The 19,922-nt window shown below is 43.7% G+C and overlaps 1 protein-coding gene across 2 annotated transcripts in view; it reads right to left on the minus strand.

The window, feature by feature from the left end:
- Positions 1-19,922, minus strand: part of CHD2 (chromodomain helicase DNA binding protein 2) — a 2,197,496-nt gene that overhangs the window by 1,203,849 nt on the left and 973,725 nt on the right. For both annotated transcript variants that reach the window (XM_078683153.1, XM_078683151.1), the window contains one exon: positions 6,666-6,737. In XM_078683153.1, the coding sequence (XP_078539279.1) occupies positions 6,666-6,737 (72 nt within the window). The remainder of the gene's footprint in view (positions 1-6,665; positions 6,738-19,922) is intronic.

Raw genomic sequence — 19,922 nt, forward strand, 5'->3', positions numbered from 1 at the left:
AAAAAATGTTAAAGAACAATCGAGACTTTATTTTTGATTATAACGATGACTTGGCGGAAATATGGACATGAGATGAGGTTATGCTCACCCACCCCTTAATTCGACCAATGAGAATAAACGAGGACCCTCAAAGTTTTAAATCATAGATAGATAAGTTAGGGTGAAAGGGTATAAAAGAGGACGTTTGGAAGTAAGAAGGAAGCTTGCTTTGATTTTCGCACCATGACATGCTATCGGACTGATGAACTTTTTAATGGTGCAAAGACTTTGAACATTTTCTTGACTTTAACTTTTGATGGGTGCGGAGTCCGGATGGTAGGTGAACATCAAGAAAAAATAGACACGTGGTTTTTGGGAACTATGCTGTCCTTGCTTTGATGTCCGTGTCCTGAAACCTTGGTAATATTACTCACTTATTTTTCTGAACGGTTATCCTAATAAATATAAATGTTTGAATCCAACTTCTCTTTCTCTCTAGGTTATTGAATGTTTAAATGATTTAAAATAAAAGTTAATAAAGTAAAGTCAGGCTAGGAGATTTAATCTCTAAATAAAAAATGTATAAATGGAGAATTAAGCTGGTCTTGTTGTCCATTAGTTAACTTTTACTAGCAGATCCAGCGACAAAATGGTGGGGTGTTTTAATGTTTCTTAAGGATAAAACCATGTTAATAAAGACAAACTGCAGGTGTACATAGTGTATAAAATTAGTATGAATAAGACACTCCGCTAGAATCCAGCAGCTCTCCTCTTGTCTTCACTAATCCTGGGAGCAGAGTGAATCTGTGTATAAATGACTCACAGTGTTATGGGTCCCACTGACGAGTAATGTGTGAATAGCTCCTAGGAAGTATAGTGATGGTTTGCAGGTTTTGTTTGGAGCCGCGCTGGATCACTTGAAAAAAACAAAAACGGACTTCAATAAGTGGAAATCCTTGCAGCTCTCGGTCAGGGCAGAGCCCAAACTATCAAAACAACGGTGACGCCTCGATTAAAAAATGTTCTCTGCATGCTTCCATTTAGCTAACGACCACTTGCCCGCGGCCGGAATTCCGATCCTGTGCGGCACATTCCGATAGCGGGCGTGGTCATGACGGCCCCCAGCCGTCATCAGCACACGAGCACTGTGTGCCATGACGGCCGGGGGCCGTCATCAGCATGGAAGGGGTTAAACTAATTGACTCGGTCGTAGGGAAATACGTATGTCATCCGATGCATCCATGATTAGCTAAAAAGAACAGTATGCCGCCACCACCTCCCGGGGTCTGCATCTCCCACACATACAAACGTGTTATAGGGCACTTCACCACTTACAAGAGGACTATTGTCTCAATCCCCACAAGAAGACTCCATTTCGGACCAGATTAGAGCAAAACCTCCTCCAAGGTGCACACACTAGTGCTGTGATTGTTAAATATTGCTAGTTAATCTCCCTGTTATGTCCTTCAACTCTATAAACTTGTGTTTCCTAGTTTGTCAATTCATATGCTTCTTGTGTACATGTCAGCAGATTTAGGATTATAAGCTAGCTGACTGGTTTATAAACTTGTTTACCAGCAATTTTGTCCTTCATCGAAGGAACCGTGTACTGTGAATAATACTGTATTTTGGATGTTTTCTGTTAGTAATAAAAAACATATTTAAGTACAAAATAGATAAGGGCGCATTAAAACACAAGATCACAAAAAAGCAGACACCGTCCGTGACTTCAATGAATCGCTATATGCTAATGAGGCAGCCTCCCAAAAAGATGTAGCAGACTACTTGGAGTCAGCCCAAATCTCTAAACTCTCAAAGCAACAGGCTGCATTGTTGAAACACGTTCTACAAGTTAATGAACAACTGTTGGCCATCAGTAAACTAAAAGTGCCCAGGGCACCAAGGATAGATGGAGTTACTCCAGTTTTATAAAAACGTCTGCAGCCTAAATTGCTCCTGTTTTAACCCACCTTTTTCATACCTTTTCAAAAACCAATGGAATAACAGAAACAATGTCCCAATCACTTGCATTAGTTATCCCAAAACCGGTGAAAGAGAAAGTCAGGGTTAATGATTGCACTTTCAAAGGTTTCACCATTGGCAGAGGCACAAGGCAGGGATGCTCCCTTTACTCTGCTTGATGTTCTAACATTAGAACCTTCAGTGAGCAGTATTAGAGGCAGGCGAGACATGAGATTACCATGAGAAAGGATGAATATAAGTAAGCCATGTATACAGATATTATGGTAATCGTAACCAAAACAGACATCACCATCCCTGCCCACCTGACCTAAAAACATTTGGCAAGGTTTTCGGGTGAACTATGATAAATACCAAGCTCTGAGCCACACACTATCACAAGATCAGGTCAATATCTTCATCAGCTCTACCCCTTTCAAATTGTCGACCAGCACTTTTAAATATCTAGGGATACAAAAACCTCAATAATGGAACGCACTAGACAGGTAAATTATGACGACCTTTTTAAATCCTTGAGGTCAGATAAACACATGGACCGTCTCTCCTGGCTGGGACACCTGGTCACCATAAGGATAATAACTCTCTCACAAATTCTCTCTATTCTCTCTGACCTGCAGTAATAACAAAAAGGCCTATCATTTAAGATTAAAGCTCTCTTGGATAATTTTATATGTGCGCAGATAAACACACAAGTTAGCTTTGCTAACACTAAAAACACCAAATAAAGAGAGCGGAATGGAGCAACTGAATATCAAAAAATATTATCATCCCTCCCAATTCAGATATAGTAGGTTGGATACAATCTGAATCGGACTAACATTAGAGCTTTATGGACCAAACAGCAGTGGGGATCTACATAAGACAAGCTCCCTGAAATACTCTAAAAGACAGACCCTTGGGGTTGTATTCCCCTCCATCAACAGGGGTAATAATGGAGGTCTGTGATTAATTGGCAGTAAAAGAAAAGCTTACCGTAGGAAACTGGGTTTTTGTTTCAGCACACACTTTTTAGCTGGTATTTGATGCAGCTTTTGATTGGAGTGTTCTTGGTTAACCAGGTCCCAAGTGCCAGTGATCTTTACCCAAAACAAGGAAACTGGTCAATTGATCCCCAAATGAACAGACCGTTAGCACCTCTAAGTTCCTAGTAAGTGGTACTGCTGGTAGCTAAGGCCTATGTGCTAAAGAGGGTCCCTAAGGGCTGCAACACATCTTGTGCCAAACTCAAGCAGACTGCCACTGCAGGCTGCGTGACAAGATGCTTTAAAAATTGAAAACACTACATCGCACACATCCTGTCTGCCATGTCCCCCAACACTGCATGTAATATTTGTAAGTCATTCCTACAGCCGGCCTTACAGGTCTAAGGCAGGGTGCATTGTATTTCATGTGAGGACATATATGCATGAGCAGATATGTCCGTGTGCTGGCCAGTTCAATTTCTGACAGTCAGGTGAACAGGGAAGCCATCTTAAAGTATGTACTGGGCACTGGTCAACAAGAGTTTCCCAGCTACAGAATGGATTCACTGAAACCTAAGGTGTGTGGTATCAAACACCTCATATTAATACACACACACTGATTCCAGTGATGGATTAATATGTGCACCCATAGGGCACGTTAGGGGTACCCCCTGAAAACCTACCTACCTCTAGTGTATTGGCTGACTGGTCCTGTTTAGTCTGCCTCCACAGACGCATTTCTGACCACCTGGAGGTCACAGCTCACGCTTTCTTATGTGGGACATAATGCCTGCTCTGGCAAGCAGTATTATCACCTCCTCCAAGCACAATGACTACTGCTCAGCATATCAAGGCAGGAAGCTTCAAAGGCTTCCGCTACATTTGATATGCGACCCTGGCTTTCCTCAGACAGGGGAAATGCCTCCCCTGCCTAGGGAAAATTAGCTAGTCAGGAGGCGTGTTCACTCTCAGGCTTTTACCATCACTAAGGTCGGCTACCTGAAGTAAACACGACTAGAAAAAGTCCACCATCTCGGTGGAATTAGGTCCTCTGGGTCATGGTTATGCCCCCTTCCCACAGGAAGCGGTCATATACAGTGAGTAGTCACCCTAAAGGTAGGCATCCCATTGGCTACTACCTGACACTCTCTGTAACGCCCCTAAATACAGTATTTAGGCAACACCCCTGATATGAGAACTGCAGATTCAATGGACACAAAGCAGGAGTGGGCAACAAAGATTGCTGACCCGAGATCAGAGGAGCAACAACTGACTTGCCGTTAACCCTGCCAGCCTGCAGGTGCACCCGATCCTTGTGGAGAAATCCACTCGCCCTGCCACTGTGCAGATTCCAAGGAACATGTAGGGCTGCCAGTGCTTCGCGAATCGTCAGAGAACTCCCTTGGAATAGAGAAGCTATTACCCTGCAGTCGCAGGCACCTAAGTAGCAAGATGCAGTTCACCCACCTGCCACTTACTGGGACTATTGAGGCAGCAGCCACTCAGGAAGAGGTCACTATGCTCCCACAGGTCAGATCCATCCTCCCTCCAAGTGGGGACACCAGGACCGACTGGAGCCGAAATGCACTAATATACGGGATACCGGACCCCTTGCAGCAACAAAGGCTTGTTGTGTACAAACTGGGCACCAATACCTAGGAAGACCGACCTGTACATCAAGCGACTTCAGGGACAGTGAGACTCACATTGAGAGTGACCCAGCTGTCTTGTTTGCTCCTTTTGTGCAGAACCAAGACAAAGAGTGAGTCTCCAACTGCCGCCACCCGGCACCTTAAAGTACCTCTGTACCCGCGCCCCACAGCCCAAATCTGAGGGAGGTGATGGTACCAACAGGGTCCTGAGACCCTCAAAGGCTGAGCTCATCCTTGGGTTTGCTAGACAGGACTCCCAGTCACCTTCTGTGGCCTCTTTGTGCAGACCCCCAGCGAGCGTCTCCTGCAGCATGGACTGGACACCTAAAAATACCACTGCACCAGAGACATACAGTCCGAGAAGTGGACCAATGGTGTCCCTACGTGCCTGAGCATCTCAAGGACTGAGCCCCTCCCACCTTGTGGGTTCACCCGGACTGGCCACCCAGTCCAAGCTTGCAGCCTCTTTTCAACTGGACCATTCACCACTGAAGTGAATGGGGCAACCAACACTAAAATACATCCTCAGCACCAGGACGCCCCAGTGCCATCTGAGGTGACCTGTTGGTGTTGCTTTGGACCTTGCACCATAAGTCCTGGAGAAGTGTCCCGTAAGTAACTGATAAGTACCAGAACACAGATTATGTTTGACCCTCATAGGATAACATAATCGCTTCACAAATTCCACTAAGTGTGAACTTTTGAAACCTCTAAAAATTCATAACTTGAGAAGTACTTACCAGATTCTGATGATCTTGGTATCTAAATTCATATAAAATCTGTTATTTTTATAACTTGGTTTTAGATTTCTTTATAGTGTGTGTATCTGCCTTTGTGTGTGCAATAAATGCTTAGCACTACCCTCTGATAAGCCTAACTACTTGCCCAAACTACCACAAGAGAGAGAATCTGGGTAATATTGTGTGCCTCTGTAAACTAATTGGAGTTTGCCTGGACTGTGTACACAGTGTATCTAGTTTTGGTCCACTACATTAAGAGCCAGCTTCCTTAACCTACCACGTTCACACGCATTCTTGGAAACCTAGCTTTTGATTCTTCATATATAGGCATCAAGTTCGAGATCTGGAGACAAAAAATGTACAGAAGAACAGGAAATGCATCAAGTAGTCCAGAGATCAAAACCTTATCGACATACGGTCTGACTTTTGCCTGCCAGAATACGGAAGGTTCCGACAGAAACAGAACTGCGGCCACACAAGAAACACTATACAAAATAGCAACGTACTGTTATTACATACCTCATAAAAAAGAGAATAGGACAAGACCAAATACTAGAGATGCTGGAGATGGTGAGAATCACTTTGATCCACCTTCTTTGGCTCTGCCCTAAGTTGCAAATACTGGAAAGACATCTTCGACAGGATTAAGTATTCCAATTTGAAAACCCTAGGTTTCTAGCATATGTGCTATTGGGGGTGGTCAACCCCCAAACTTATCGTTTGCCCTAAACGAGGGGAAATATGATGTCCCTTCTGCTACACACAGAAAAACAAGCAATTACAGCCCTATGTGGGAAAAGCAGACCCACAGATTTCAAAGATGGGAAAAAAAACTGTAAATAAATTCACAGGCATATTGGAATACTATGACTCATGGGGGCCCCCATTGATACAGTTTTTTTTCAGAGTTTAAAGAACTCACATGCCCCAGATATCTGTGTACATTGCAAATAATACATCCCCATGAGGAAACTTTTTAGCAGACTTTAGCCACTACAGGCTCAATAAAAGAGAAGATCAGCCAACTATTTTAAAAACAACTGGTGTCAGTGGTGGTGGAGGTTCTGAATAAAGACTGTTCATACCCTTGTTTGTATTTAGCCGTTCTCTGGGTTATAGGCTAACAAATCTCTTTCTATGCCTATTGATTGTTTTAAAACAACCACATTCAAAAGATTAACCCCATGCCAGGTAGTGACTGTAGACAAGTCTATATGTCTTGTGTAGCTTTCACATTAACACGTTTAAACCTAAACCGATTATTAGTGAAAATCAGGCCTACAACTGGAAGAAAACAATAACATGGTATACATTTAAAACAAACAGTGTTAGAGTGAAAATAAAACACATACCTCTGAGCCTTCAGCATTGAAATGATCAAGAGCCTGTTTTCGGATTTCTCCTTTTATCGAACCATCCAAGCGCTAAGAATCAACAAATCATCAGAGATTCAATATAATAACAGTAGGAAGTACTGAAAGCTCTGACTACTCTCACGTCTGAAAGGAATCACTGAATAATTATAAATAACTCTGGATTAAAAATAACCTTCTCTTTGTAAATATTAGCAGTGCAGTCTGCCCTTGTGACTAGTGATATTATATTACAACTGCTGCAGCCATCTCAGCTCTTAGGAACCTATTAAGATTTAACATATAGTAAAAGTTATACTTTGAGTCACTCCTAATGTTTTAATGATATTCAGATTGTTTTTTTAACACTTAAAAAGAATCATTTTGCAGTGGCCTGCCTAGAATTATTATGCAGGGGCTTGCCCTTTTGAAAAGGTCTGCAAATCTAACATTAGTTGCCCTAAAATACAGGTTAAATACCTTCATGAAAGGTCAGTCTGCAAACAAATCCTGCACAGCTCAGCAGTGAGAGTTAAAATCAAATATACAGTAGACGCAAGATTGGTTTCCATTTCTATTGGGTGAATGTCAAGGATTTACAGCCCTTGAGGGAGTGTATATAACAATGGTAGAGTATCCACTGCTAAAGGTACACTGAAACAAAGTCATTGCCGTACCAAAACAAATGATGAACACTCAGACCAACCAATAAACTGACTTCTCGCCTACAAGGGAAGTATCGATATCAGTTCATTAAGCACCTTACCCACCCATGAATGGTAGGCGGGACCACCTGTATAATTATCTCTTGCTCTGCTTCATTGCACGTGATACAAATGCACGGCCACATTATCACAGAGACACGAGAAGTGCAACCCACTACAGATGCATGGACACAAAAAACTTCACAAATATACCAACTTCTCAGCCCACACCTTTCGAATTAGATATAAAATAATATTAATATAAAATGCATGCATTCTATCCCTCAATTCTTTTCGCATCACTAAGTTTAATGCAGAGATCTCAGGATAAGAGCAACAAACGACTTCCCAGAGAACACACAGCAACTAATCATTTCTCTAACTAAGCAGTAGCCTGCTATTAGTCTCCTACGGCACGTTGACACCTGGTCGGGGTATGAAGCGAGTTATAAGTGAAAACATTGCAGTGCATACTAGTTTATTTCCTCCAAACAAGCCCAATGGAAATTTTGAAAGTGAAAAGAGATTAAAGCTAATTTTCTCAGTGTACTCTGTATTCCTTTGTGATAAAGGTTCCTAGTGGCATATATAAACTGTAATGGATGTGAAATTACTCCGAGAATAAAATGATTGAATGCTTGGTTTTCTGTTCAGGTATACCGCTTTGAGATCAAGGTCTCAAAGTTAAATAAGACGGTGTAGCTATTAAATTGTTGCTCATTAAGATGAAGTTCTCCACATGGCTGTGTGAAGCTGTGCTGCCCTAGTATAGCGCGTAACCTTTTACCTTTTGTAGACCCTCACTGAATGACTATTGATAGCCGGGGACCCTCTCCCCTAATAGATTTCTATGATTTGAACCTCTAAGCAATTTCCCAAACTGCAGAAATTAGTATATATCAAACAAATATATAAATTGCCAAATATTTTTTTAACTCAATACAAAAACATTTACAAAAAAACAAAATTAAGTGGAAAGTTGGAGTGTTTCAAATATTGGTTTTATTTCTAAAAGACAAAGTAATATGCTAGAATGGAAAATGCTACTTACCAGTATGCATCTCTTCTTGGCATGTAAAGCTGCAGAGTCGTACACTTGGCATTAGATCGCCACCTAGTGTTGGGCTCGGATGATTGCAGGTTGTTGTCTTCTTGGAGAAGTCTTTGTAGTCATGAGATAGGTGACTCCTCCCTTGGACAATACTGCGCATGGGCATTCGGCTCCATCCTTAGATTGGTTTTTTTCCGCCACTGGATTCGGATGGAGTCATCTGAGTCGTCTGCCTCTGATACGATCTGGAGATCAGGTGAATCTTCTTCGGGGACGAGTGGAACTTCGTCGTCAAAGATCCTCCGGTGCTGGGGCTGATCTCCTCATTTCGTGTCGACGGGCCCAAACTGTCATGCATCACTGCAAGTCACATCTTTCCAATTGTCTCAGGTGTCCGGGGGGGGGGGGCACTCGCAAATCTGAGATCCTAGCCGTCCATGCCCTATTATCGTCTTTGAGTTTGTCATCTTTCTGGATCTGTTTCATTCAGACCTTTTCTGCTGTTGCCCATTCGACACATTTCCTTTGTTCGTTCCCTCAATTCTCAGGAATGTAGGGCTCAACCATGCTATAGCAATCCGTCTTTTTGCTAATATTAACCCCAAGAGTATGAACTTTCTACTTAGTTTCTTGTTTTTTTGGAATGGGTAGAAATCGCAATAGTACTGTGCGTATTTCCCTGGCCACCTCCCACCCTGTGGCATCTTTACATTTTTTTGTAAATGTCGATCCTATATGGAGTTAAAACTGGGGACGTCCACACCATATGCAGAAACTCCGTCTCAGCTTCTTTACAACGGGGGCACTCACTGGAGTGGTCGGAGTATATTTTGCATAGTGTTTTGGGGGTGAGGTAAGCCTGATGAACAACATTATATTGGATCAGCTTAAATCGTGTATTCAAACTCACTGTTCTGACCCCCTGATGAACTCTTATCCATTCCTGTTCAATCAGGGGATTTCCCAACGCATCATCCCGTCTTGCCTGTACAGAGAGTGTCCCCCTGGTTGGTCGCCTCAGATCGCTTGATATGAGTGAGACATCCAATGCCCTCCCTGGGCCATATAGAGCATTACCTGCAGCACTTTAGTTGCAGGAGGTTCCTCAGGGAACGATGGCCATTTCTCCCGTGCTACCCGAAGGAAGATGCTACCTACTACTGTATGCAACTGTTCTTGGCATGTCGAGCTGTGGAGCCACATGCTATGCATGGCTCGCAATCCAGTAGATTGTATCTAAGTAAGATATTACTGCAACATGTACAAGTATCCGGGGAGGTGGGTGGGCGCATGTGGCTCTACAGCTCTACATGCCAAGAACAGATGCATACTGTGGTAGGTAGCATTTTCCGTTCGAGGCATGTGAGCTGTAGATCACATGCTATGCATAGACTATATAGAAATTCCCAAAGCGGTGGCTAACCTGTAGCTGTTGCAGCTGTCTAAAAAAGTGTACGTAAAGCTGCTTGGCCCATACTAGCTTGTTGTCTAGCTAACACATCTACACAAAAGTGTTTTGTGAATGTGTGTGGTGTAGACCACGTTGCAGCTTAGCAGATGTCATCTATGGGTATGTTTTCCAAAAATGCTATAGAGGCCACTAGAGTGCGAGTGGAGCGCGCTCTAGGGGGAATTGTCAATGTGCGTTTGCTTTAATGTAACATGTTTGAATAAACTTGACTATCCACCGTGCAATACCGGATTTTGACATGGGATTGCCTTTATGTGGTGGAGCAAAAGCAACAAAGAGTTGCTTGGTGTTACGGAAAGGTTGTGTGCTTTCAATGTAGTACAGTAATGCTCTTTTCACATCTAGGGTGTGAAGAGCGCATTCTGCCACGGAATCTGGTTGAGGGAAGAACATGGGCAACTCAACAGATTGGTTAATATGAAAGGCAGAAATAACTTTAGGTTAGAATGTGGGGTTAGTCCTAAGAACCACTTTATTTTGGTGTATTTGTAAAAATATTTCTTCTATGGTTAGTGCCTGAAGCTCACCCACTCTCCTCAGAGATGTGATGGCTATGAGAAAAGCTACCTTCCTAGTGAGAAATTGTCGCTCACAGCTGTGCAATGGCTCAAAAGGTGGACCCATGAGTCTGGTAAGAACGATGTTGAGGTTCCACACTGGACACAGCGTGTCCATTGCAAGTGTCAGCCAGCGGTCCAACAAGCATTCTTCTCCGCAAAACAGGCATCGAAGAACAGGTAAAATGCAGTCCATCCAGACTGGTCTAAACGATAGGAACAGAGAAGCGCTCAGTTCCCGTAGGCGAGGTGTGCCCAGATGTTGTACCATGAGTTCACGGTATTTCCGCTCCAGGAGAGCCTTTGCCATCTCGTTGGTGATTGTGATTTATCTGCTACGCAATGGACGGCCCAATCAGGATTCCAGCTATTGAGAGCAGGATTACAGGTAGAACTCCAAAAATGCTTTCAAATACGGAGTGTATAAAATTTGGAATAAAACTGAGGATCGTCTGAACGGTGCTTAAATAGGTGTACAATACCACTCATATCAGACATGTTAAAGATACGACCCACCATTTCAACTAAATGAAAGGGGCAGTTTGTATGTGTAAGTGCCTGTATCTCGGTCGAGGTCCTTGCGACTTGATCAAAGGTCTCTCGAGCGGAGGTTAAGGGTACCATTTGCTGTAAAAGCATGGCTTTCAGTCTGCTCAAAGTATCAAAGTGTATAAATGAAACATTTAACGAAGGCCATAACAGCGCCTCCCTGACTGTACTTGTCATACAGCAAGTAACCCTGTAGTTTACTGTGACCAGATAGGCAATGCCTGGAAGCATACCACAGCAACTTTGATCGTTCAGCATCAAGTAACTCCCATTTGAGAGCAGCTCAAATACCGGTGTAATCACAGCAGCTGGAGTCCCTTTCATGTGGCAAGATAAATTCGCTACCGAACCATTACATGCTCCGTGCAATTAAATGTCCTGGCACATGAGATAACTGCTTAAAGCGTTCTTGCAGTTTGTACCATTTAGAAACACTTCTCAATCCCCACTCCGGCATTGAAATCTATATGGTAATTCCCAGGATTCCTTAATGTATTCCTTACCCATTTTTTCATATTTGTCTGCCTGCCTTTGCTCAAGGCAATATTGAAACTGAAAAGTAGTGACCGGTAGAGTTATGTGGCCATGGATTAGCCATTCAGTTTTTCAATGCGCAGCATTGTATATTTAGCTCCCCTTTGTGCCATTTCTACCTGTTTATCTGTTAGATTATATTCAGAAAACAAAGACGCTCTGTTGAAGAAATGCCAAGGCACATAGCCCACCCCTAAAGATTGTAGCGTCCAGCTCAATAACATATTAGAACGTAACTGAGATTGCCAGTGTTGTAATATGGCCAAATCTTGTTCCAGTAGGTCTAACGCAGAAGACACAATGTTGCCTAAAGAATATATCCTGGAGGTCAAAGTTGTTAACCGATTGTCTATCACAGCGAATGATTTTTCTAAGTTAATATGGTCTATTTCATATATTCTCTCTGCTGCCTCTTGTTTGGATATTTTCCATATTTCATTACATGCAGCATAAATATCAGCATATATGAAACATTTGATGGGGTTTCCTGGGACCTAACAATGTCTTGCGAGAGTAAAGATAAGTGTTTTCACGTCTGAGTGTTGAGGTTTCTAACCAATCAAGGCACAACTTCCCAACACTGTAGGATGTCACTACCCCTGGGTGTTCTCTCTGTAGATAACGTGGGTCTGGCCTATGGCAAGCGAACCCTTCGGTGATACCCAAGAATCTTTTATGACATATATTCGTGTCTAAGGATCAAACAACCCATTCTTTCCAATTAGGGTCTGATCTATTGTACTGTAAAATGTCATTTACTGTTCCCCTTTCCTCTGAAGTTAAACTTTGCCACCCCTCCATCTGTGATGGTATTGGAAACCGAGGTGTGTTCAAGTCCTTGTTCTTGGCTAGTCCGAGACAGGATGTCTGTTGCACAGAATCATTTAGAAATATTATCTGCTGTGGAATGAGGCATGCTATAAATAGCGCTTCTGTTCCCTGGTCTTGCTAGTCCCTATTTCCCCAGACCGATTTTAAGTCTATTGTGTCCTTCCATAGGTCAAAACCCTGTTCAGACAAATGGGTGATAAAGGAAGCAGAGTAAATCTGTTTGGTGTTTGTCAACATAATTTTCAGTGCTGATGTCGGTGTATAATAATATGAGGTCGGGTCAGTGGTGTTAAACCCTGAAAAATATGAACATTTCTGTAGAAATGTTTGCGAACTACTTTTTGGTGGTGTAGGGCAATGTTCCCATTGGTGGTATTCAAGAAAATTTCAATGTGTTTTAGATTTATGCAAGAAATGATGACCAAAATGATGGTAACAGTACAAAACTCTGAAGTACCTTCTAACATCAGTGTTCAGAAATGCGGCAGTTTTCTCTAATCAGACAACATGTTAACAGTGTCAGTGTCCCAATCATCGGAAAATTTACTGGAGGTAATGATATCATTTAATGAAATTTTAAATACATGAGAAAAAGTTCTGTAGGGCCGAATATGTAAAAATCAACCTTGTCCCACACTATACCATCCAGTATGGAAACTGTTTTGATGTTCATTGATGACAAGTCTCTTTGTTCACAATGTGAAGATTGATGTGGCTTCAGGATTAAGTTGACCTTTGGGGCTGTAGAGCTTTGCTGAAGGTACCTTCCATTAATAAGCATGCAAAAAATGATAACTAAGCCTAAGTAGAAAAGAAAAAACAGTATCCCAGTAATTACCCAGAGTTCTACCCAAGGCGATACCAGGTATGTCTTTTGGATAAAGTGAAAAAAGTCCTTTATCTGTTGCTTGTGTGATTGTTGGTCTGGTGTCTTTTCTGGTTCACTTGGATCTAAAGAAAACGTATAAAAAGTTCATGAAGTAGCCAGAAGCAGTTCGATCAATTGCATCAGGATTTGTTAAAATCGCATTTTTCTCTCATCCAGGTATGTTGACGTAGATGTCTGTATTTGGTCTAATTGCAACCTGGTTATTATTTTGAGTTCGATTTTTAAGTTTGACTGCTGCATAGTCGTTCATTTTGTACAGGAGGCTCTTCAAATGTGATGAGTCTTTCTGTTTGAACTTCTTGGATTGTAGCTAGAGGAGGGTGTCTGCTACTGTGGAGTCCATCAGGCCTACTGCTTAGTATCGGCCACGTAGTGTGGTTTGATTAAGTCGATTGAGACAAATCTTTTCTCCTTTTTCCAGCAAGAGACATCAAAAGTACAGTCCTTTTTCCTTGAGTTGGTAGGGCAGCTACAGGTTTTCTGTAGGATGGTCCAAATTCTATTTTGTCCGCTATTTTCTCTCTGACCAGATCCCCGACTTTTGGGTTCCAGACAGGTCTTGCAGTGACTGACCTGACTTCCCCAGTGGGGGTCTGTTTTTTGTGGACGTTACTTTGTTGTGTCATGGATTCATTTAGATCCAGTAAAACAGCCAAATTATCATGGATATCAAATGGTTTCTCATTCGCTACTGCACCTTTACAATCAAGATCAGGAACCCATCATCAACACCAAAAAGGAATTCATAAGAGCGGAATTGGATAATGCCAAAAACACACCACGGAAATTCTTTGAAATCCTGAAACAACAATCAAACAAACTAACCAAAACAGCTCATGAAAACGCAAAAACATCTCTAAGTAGCGAGGAATTTTCTACATTTTTCACGAAAAAGCCAAATCGCTTGAAACAGAGCTCTTAAGCGCAGCAAATAACCTCCCCATCCAACCATTGACGACGAACGATCCCAACTCGACTACAGTGTGTAGCAAAACAAAAAACAAGGCAAACTAGGACACATTCGAATTATATGATCAGAACACGATCGCCAAAACGCTCTCGAAAATCAAACCTAACAACCACTACCAAGATCCTCTACCCGCGAAATGCTTAAGAGAAATCAGCCATATTGTGGTGCCAATCTGGATCAAAATAATAAATGCATCATTATCACAAGGGATCCTCCCAGACTGCCTAAAAACTGGTCAAGTTGTTCCATTGATCAAAAAAACGACTGCAGATGCTACAGACCCGAATAACTTTCGACCAGTGACCAACATCCCTCTATTGGCCAAACTAATTGAGAAATGCATGCAGGGCCAACTGAGCCAACACATCACTAAGTTCTCCCTACTAGATGAATGCCAATCAGGATTCAGATCAGGGCATAGCACGGAAACAGCGATCCTCCATATTGTTGATGACGCGCTACAAGCTCTTGATCGAAATCAAGCATGCTTGCTAATTCTCCTGGACCTGTCATCGGCATTTGACACAGTAAATCACGAAGCATTACTGGCCAGGCTACAGGACAGGATGGGAGTGTCTGGAAATGTGCTGAAATGGTTCGAATCTTTCCTACGGAACAGAACACAACGATTCCTGGTCAATCAATCAATTTCACCATCATGCCCTAACTCAATCGGAGTCCCACAAGGATCGACATTATCCCCTGATCTGTTTAACTTGTATGTCGAACCTCTTACAACAATTCTCAGAAACCCACAGATATCTTATCATATGTATGCGGATGACACGCAAATATATATAAGGATCGCCTCCCTTGAAGACATTGAGCTAATGAATGAAACTTTAAAAAGGGCACTGCAATGGTTAACTACCAATCATCTGAAGCTAAATGCTCAAAAAACAGAGTTCTTACTAATCTCTCCACCAAGGTGCGTTACGGAAATAAAGGAATGGACCAAGTTGGTGACCGCGCTCAACTGCACCCCGACTCTAGTCAACTCAGCTAAGTCGCTAGGAATTACTTTAGACGAGAATCTTGACATGAAAGCTCACATTAGTTCAATGGCAAAAAGCGTCCGCTTCCACCTGAACTACCTAAGAAAATTGAAACCATTCATCTCTGAAGCAGATCTGAAACTGGCAATCCAATCTTTAGTCATCTCTAGGATTGAATATGGTTGCACCACCTTAGCAGGTTTACCAATATCATCCACAGCACCACTAAAAGCTTGCCTCAACGCGGCGGCGAGACTCATCACCGGATCAAGGAAGTTTGACCACATATCTCCTCACCTGAAAGCATTAAATTGGCTACCCTATGAGGACAGAATTCAACTAAAGATAGCATGTATCACCCATAGAGCACTCCACCACAATACTCCTGGATACCTATCCAAGAAAATTGAGCTATCAGGAGGCAACAGACCAGCTAGGAGTGCCAAAGAGTTGGTGCTGCGTCCAGCCATATTCAGAAAGAAAAAAACTTATGACAGAGCGTTCACAGGAGCTGCCCTTAGAATCTGGAACTCACTCCCTCCAAGCATTAGGAAGATTCCTAATACCTCAACATTTAAGCGAGAAGTGAAGAGCTTCTTAATGAGTAAACACCTTAAATAGACAAGGTTATGTTTCACTATGGGATCAAATTTTATCCTCAAACAAAATACTTACGTCATCGGGAAGGATTGACGTGAATTAGATGAAAGATAAATGATGGTTTGAAACTGACGACTTTCCTTTGTAACTAAACTGTATACCAATTGCTACCTCATGTCAAAATGAACTCATACAGTTATCTCACATCCTGAAACTATATAACCGCTACCTCATATGTATGACGAAAAGGACAAATGACATAACTTCATGCTTTAAAGTTAATTCGTATTATAATCGACTAACTTGAGTGGAATGTAGTTACATAAACACTCACTATAGCCATATAATTATCTACCTCATATCTATATGTTGTTTAATGGTTACCATCTTGTTAATATTTATCCTACTTCTATGTAAAGCGCTCTGATACCCACAGGTCTTGTTCGCGCTATACAAAACTTTCAATAAATAAATAAAACCCACATTCTCTTCCCAAATAGGACCTCGTATAGAGTTACACCCCCTAGAGAACTTCTTGGCTGATTGTTGAGGGTTCTCTGTGCCCCATATGAGATTGACCCAATGTAGGAAGGTAGATCCCTGACTATGGTTGCCCCCAACTTTTTGCCTGGTGTTTTGCTGGTTTTCTGACTTAGTTGACCTGGGACCCTGCTATTCAGGGCCCCAGGCCTACTGCTCTCTCTGTAAAATGGATTCCATGTACCTTAGGTACATATCTAAATTGGATACTGAGTCACCTTATCAGTCCCTGTACAGTGTACCTTAGGTACCCAGGGCATAGGTGTACCCAGGGCCTACCAGGGGCTGCAGCATGTATTATGCCACCCCTGGCTGGCCATCCAAATCTGACACAACTGGCTGCTTGACAGCTGGGGCAAGGTGGTGTAATCACCCTTTGCTTTAGATATAGTATTCCTATATCTAACCCTAAAATGGACACACAGATCTCCTATCAGTCACTCCTATGGCAGGCCTTAACAATCCTGAAGGCAGAGTGCTTGGAATCGTGTGAGATGGTGCTCTGGCATGAGCTGAGCCTGTCTGCGGCTTTCGGGATCTATCCCTTAGCCGTTTCCATGATATCGCATACCATATACTCTTAAGTGCATTATAATCCTCGCGGTTATATGCCAACTCTGGTATCGCTTTATCAAAACATGTCGAGTAAGGTGTCATACGAATTGGAATACTAACCCCTCGCCAATTCTGGCGACGGGGTTAGCATTCCACCCTTCTAGAGGGACACGACATGTATGTAACCCCTAACCCCGGTTAAAGTCAGACAGAGCCTTAGCATCCACAAAATGGATGCTCCCACCGAGACACAAGTCTGCCCTCCTGCTGCTGGGAGTCCTCCCAGAGCAGGAGGCAAGGACAAAGGGTTTCCTGCCAGGGGCGGTGCCAGCACCGTCCCAGACAGGGTTTTGTGTATTCCAGGTAGGCAGGGCTACAGAGGAAGGTGACTGCAAGTGGCACCCCGGTGCTCACTGTGCATAGGCCGGCTGAAACCAGTTCCAGGGGCACTCCAGCCCCTGGCCTGGGGAAAGCCCGCCAAAGGAGAGGGGTGTAACCACCCCCCTCCTGGTCCCACCCATAGGGCAGGACTTAGTCGCGTGCCAGCCCCTTTTTACAGGATAAAGGTAGGAACTGGCCCCCTTCCAAATCAGATCATCTTTGAATCCTGAAACTACTTTCCACGAAAGGAACTCAAGACTTCTTCCTAAGATTTCTCCCTTGTGACTAAGGAGTAGTCACCCTGCATCCGCAGGCACCATCTTAAGAACACTGCGGTCTGCTGCAAGTCTCTCCTCCGGATCAAGACTGCCCAGCTCGACGAGAACCGGCTTCCCTGGCACCTCTGACCTCTACCTGCATCATCAGTCACGCTGAGATTCGTGGGTGTGACGAGACCTCGAGGGACCGGCCATCTTCAAGACTGCACGACTTCTTTCCAGCAAGCCCGCCGAGTAATTTCCTGGTGAGTGCTTTGGGGTCCGAGAAGCCCCGACCCTGAGCAGCTCCAGCACCGAAGTGCAGCCTCCCAGCATCTCCACGATCTGCGTGGGGCCCTTCTGCTTTTTGCTGCTCACCGCGTTGTTTGGCTACTAGCCCGCTGGCTTGTGGCCTTCTGAACGACGCCCGACGACATTTCTGCTGCTGGTCTGGTTGCTCCAGGCTGGCCCTTGCTCCCTTCCAAAAGAGGAGCCCCCCGGACCCTCCTGGTCCACTCAAGACGCCATTTTGAGTCCACCGCGTGGGCTTGAATTAGCCAAGGCTTGTTGCCCAATCCGGGGTAACTTCGACGCCGACAGCTTCATCCATCGTGGGACAGCTCGCCTCTCCATCCTGGTCGCCGACAACGCCTCCTGGTCCGTGAGATCTGCAGAGCCAGCGTCGCCCACTCACCTAGTCGAGGTGACTTCGCCCGGTGCCATCCTGGTGCCCACTTAATCACTGGCTAGTGATTCAAGAACTTGGTCCCCTCTGCTTTCAGGTTTTCTTCTTCCTTGATCCAGGCTTGGATCCAACGAACTTTCCTTCACTGGTCGCCTGCCAGCAACTTCCTTCTTCCAGGCTCCTGGTCCGGCAACGAGATCCCCGACGTCTTTTCAGACCTATGCAGCTGCAGCCCCTGGGCTAGGTAACTTCGGCACTTCGGTGTCCCAGCATAGCCTCACTATCCTAGGGTCAGGATCCACTGTCGTTTTCTTCCTACCAGGTCGGGTTCGCCCGTGAACACTAACTTTGCCTTTACTAGCTTCCATAGACTTTGTCCCGCATCCCGCGTGAGAGTGCACACTCTGCACCCGAGTCCCCTAGGTCTCCTAGAAGTAATCTAACGATTCCCTAGTTAAGTCCTAGCGATTCCAAAGCCTATTAGTACTGTACTTACCTGCTAGTAATTTCGCATTCCACTTCTTAAGTATATGGTTTTTCGTGCCCCTCGGGCATTTGTGTATAACGTGCTAACTCAAGTATTTTCGTAAGAGTTTTGTTGTGTGCCTAGCACCCTGTCCTCATAAAGAGTACAGGGTTGTTGTGATTCTAATAAATACACTGTTTATTTTCATAACACTTGTGTGGTGTCCTTTCACTGGGTGTTCAAGGGGTAATGTGATGGTAAAACAGCTGGCTTAACACGCCCTCTAGAGTCTTAGCCTTAGACTGCTCGTATCCATGCTACTAGGATAGCTGGTCTATAAGGTTGACTTACAACCAATCATCAATAAGGGTTGTTTGGACTGATATATAGTGATCACTAGAATAGTGAGCACTGCACATCGGGCCAACTTCTCACACCCAACTACCGCCCTTGCCTAATACCCTAGCTGTTAAAGATTGCTTTAAGTCCCGGTTTTTCCTCTCCACAACCGAATTTCCCTCAGGATGGTACGGAGAAGAGTACCGCAATGCTACACCCATACTTTCCATGGCCTCTTTGTAAGCCTGAGAGCTTAACCCCGGGCTACCGGTCAGAATGTAACATGCCAACTGCGTATGTCCCTATAAAGACTCACAAATATTTGTTAACAGTTTGAGCGTCAGTCGAGCGCTGAGGCCAGACCCATAAGAATCTTGAGCATGAATCCACTGCCACCAAGATATACTTGTAAGCCCCATCAAATTGTAAGGGGCCGCAGTGGTCCAAATACAAACATGCAAGAGCTTTGTCTGAGTTTAATAATGGTGTCTGTGCCCGGCGTGTTTTGGTTGATTCTTTCACTACTGACAGATGTCAAAAACATAGACATAGTCTTTAGTTTGCTTTGTTAGACCTGGCCACCAATAGCACTGCTTCAATAACGAAATAGCTTCTGTAACGCCGGTGTTCGCAGAGCCCAGAACCCTTGTGTGACGTAACAATCAAAACTTGTCTACGATCCATGTTTGGAATTACTCAATCCCCCACTCCAGGAATCTGAGCATATGGAATGTTGCTTGCATCTAACTTGTAGGAGTACTTGAGTGGAAATTTCTTTGGTACTGCTGTACTGCCTCTGAGCGAAGCAATGACAGCAACCATAATCTCATTGTCTATCATTGTTTTTGAACGAGTGATTACAGCTACGGAAGCCGTGCGTACA

The sequence above is a fragment of the Lissotriton helveticus genome, chromosome 3_1 (genome assembly GCF_964261635.1).
Source record: "Lissotriton helveticus chromosome 3_1, aLisHel1.1, whole genome shotgun sequence".
NCBI lineage: Eukaryota > Metazoa > Chordata > Amphibia > Caudata > Salamandridae > Lissotriton > Lissotriton helveticus.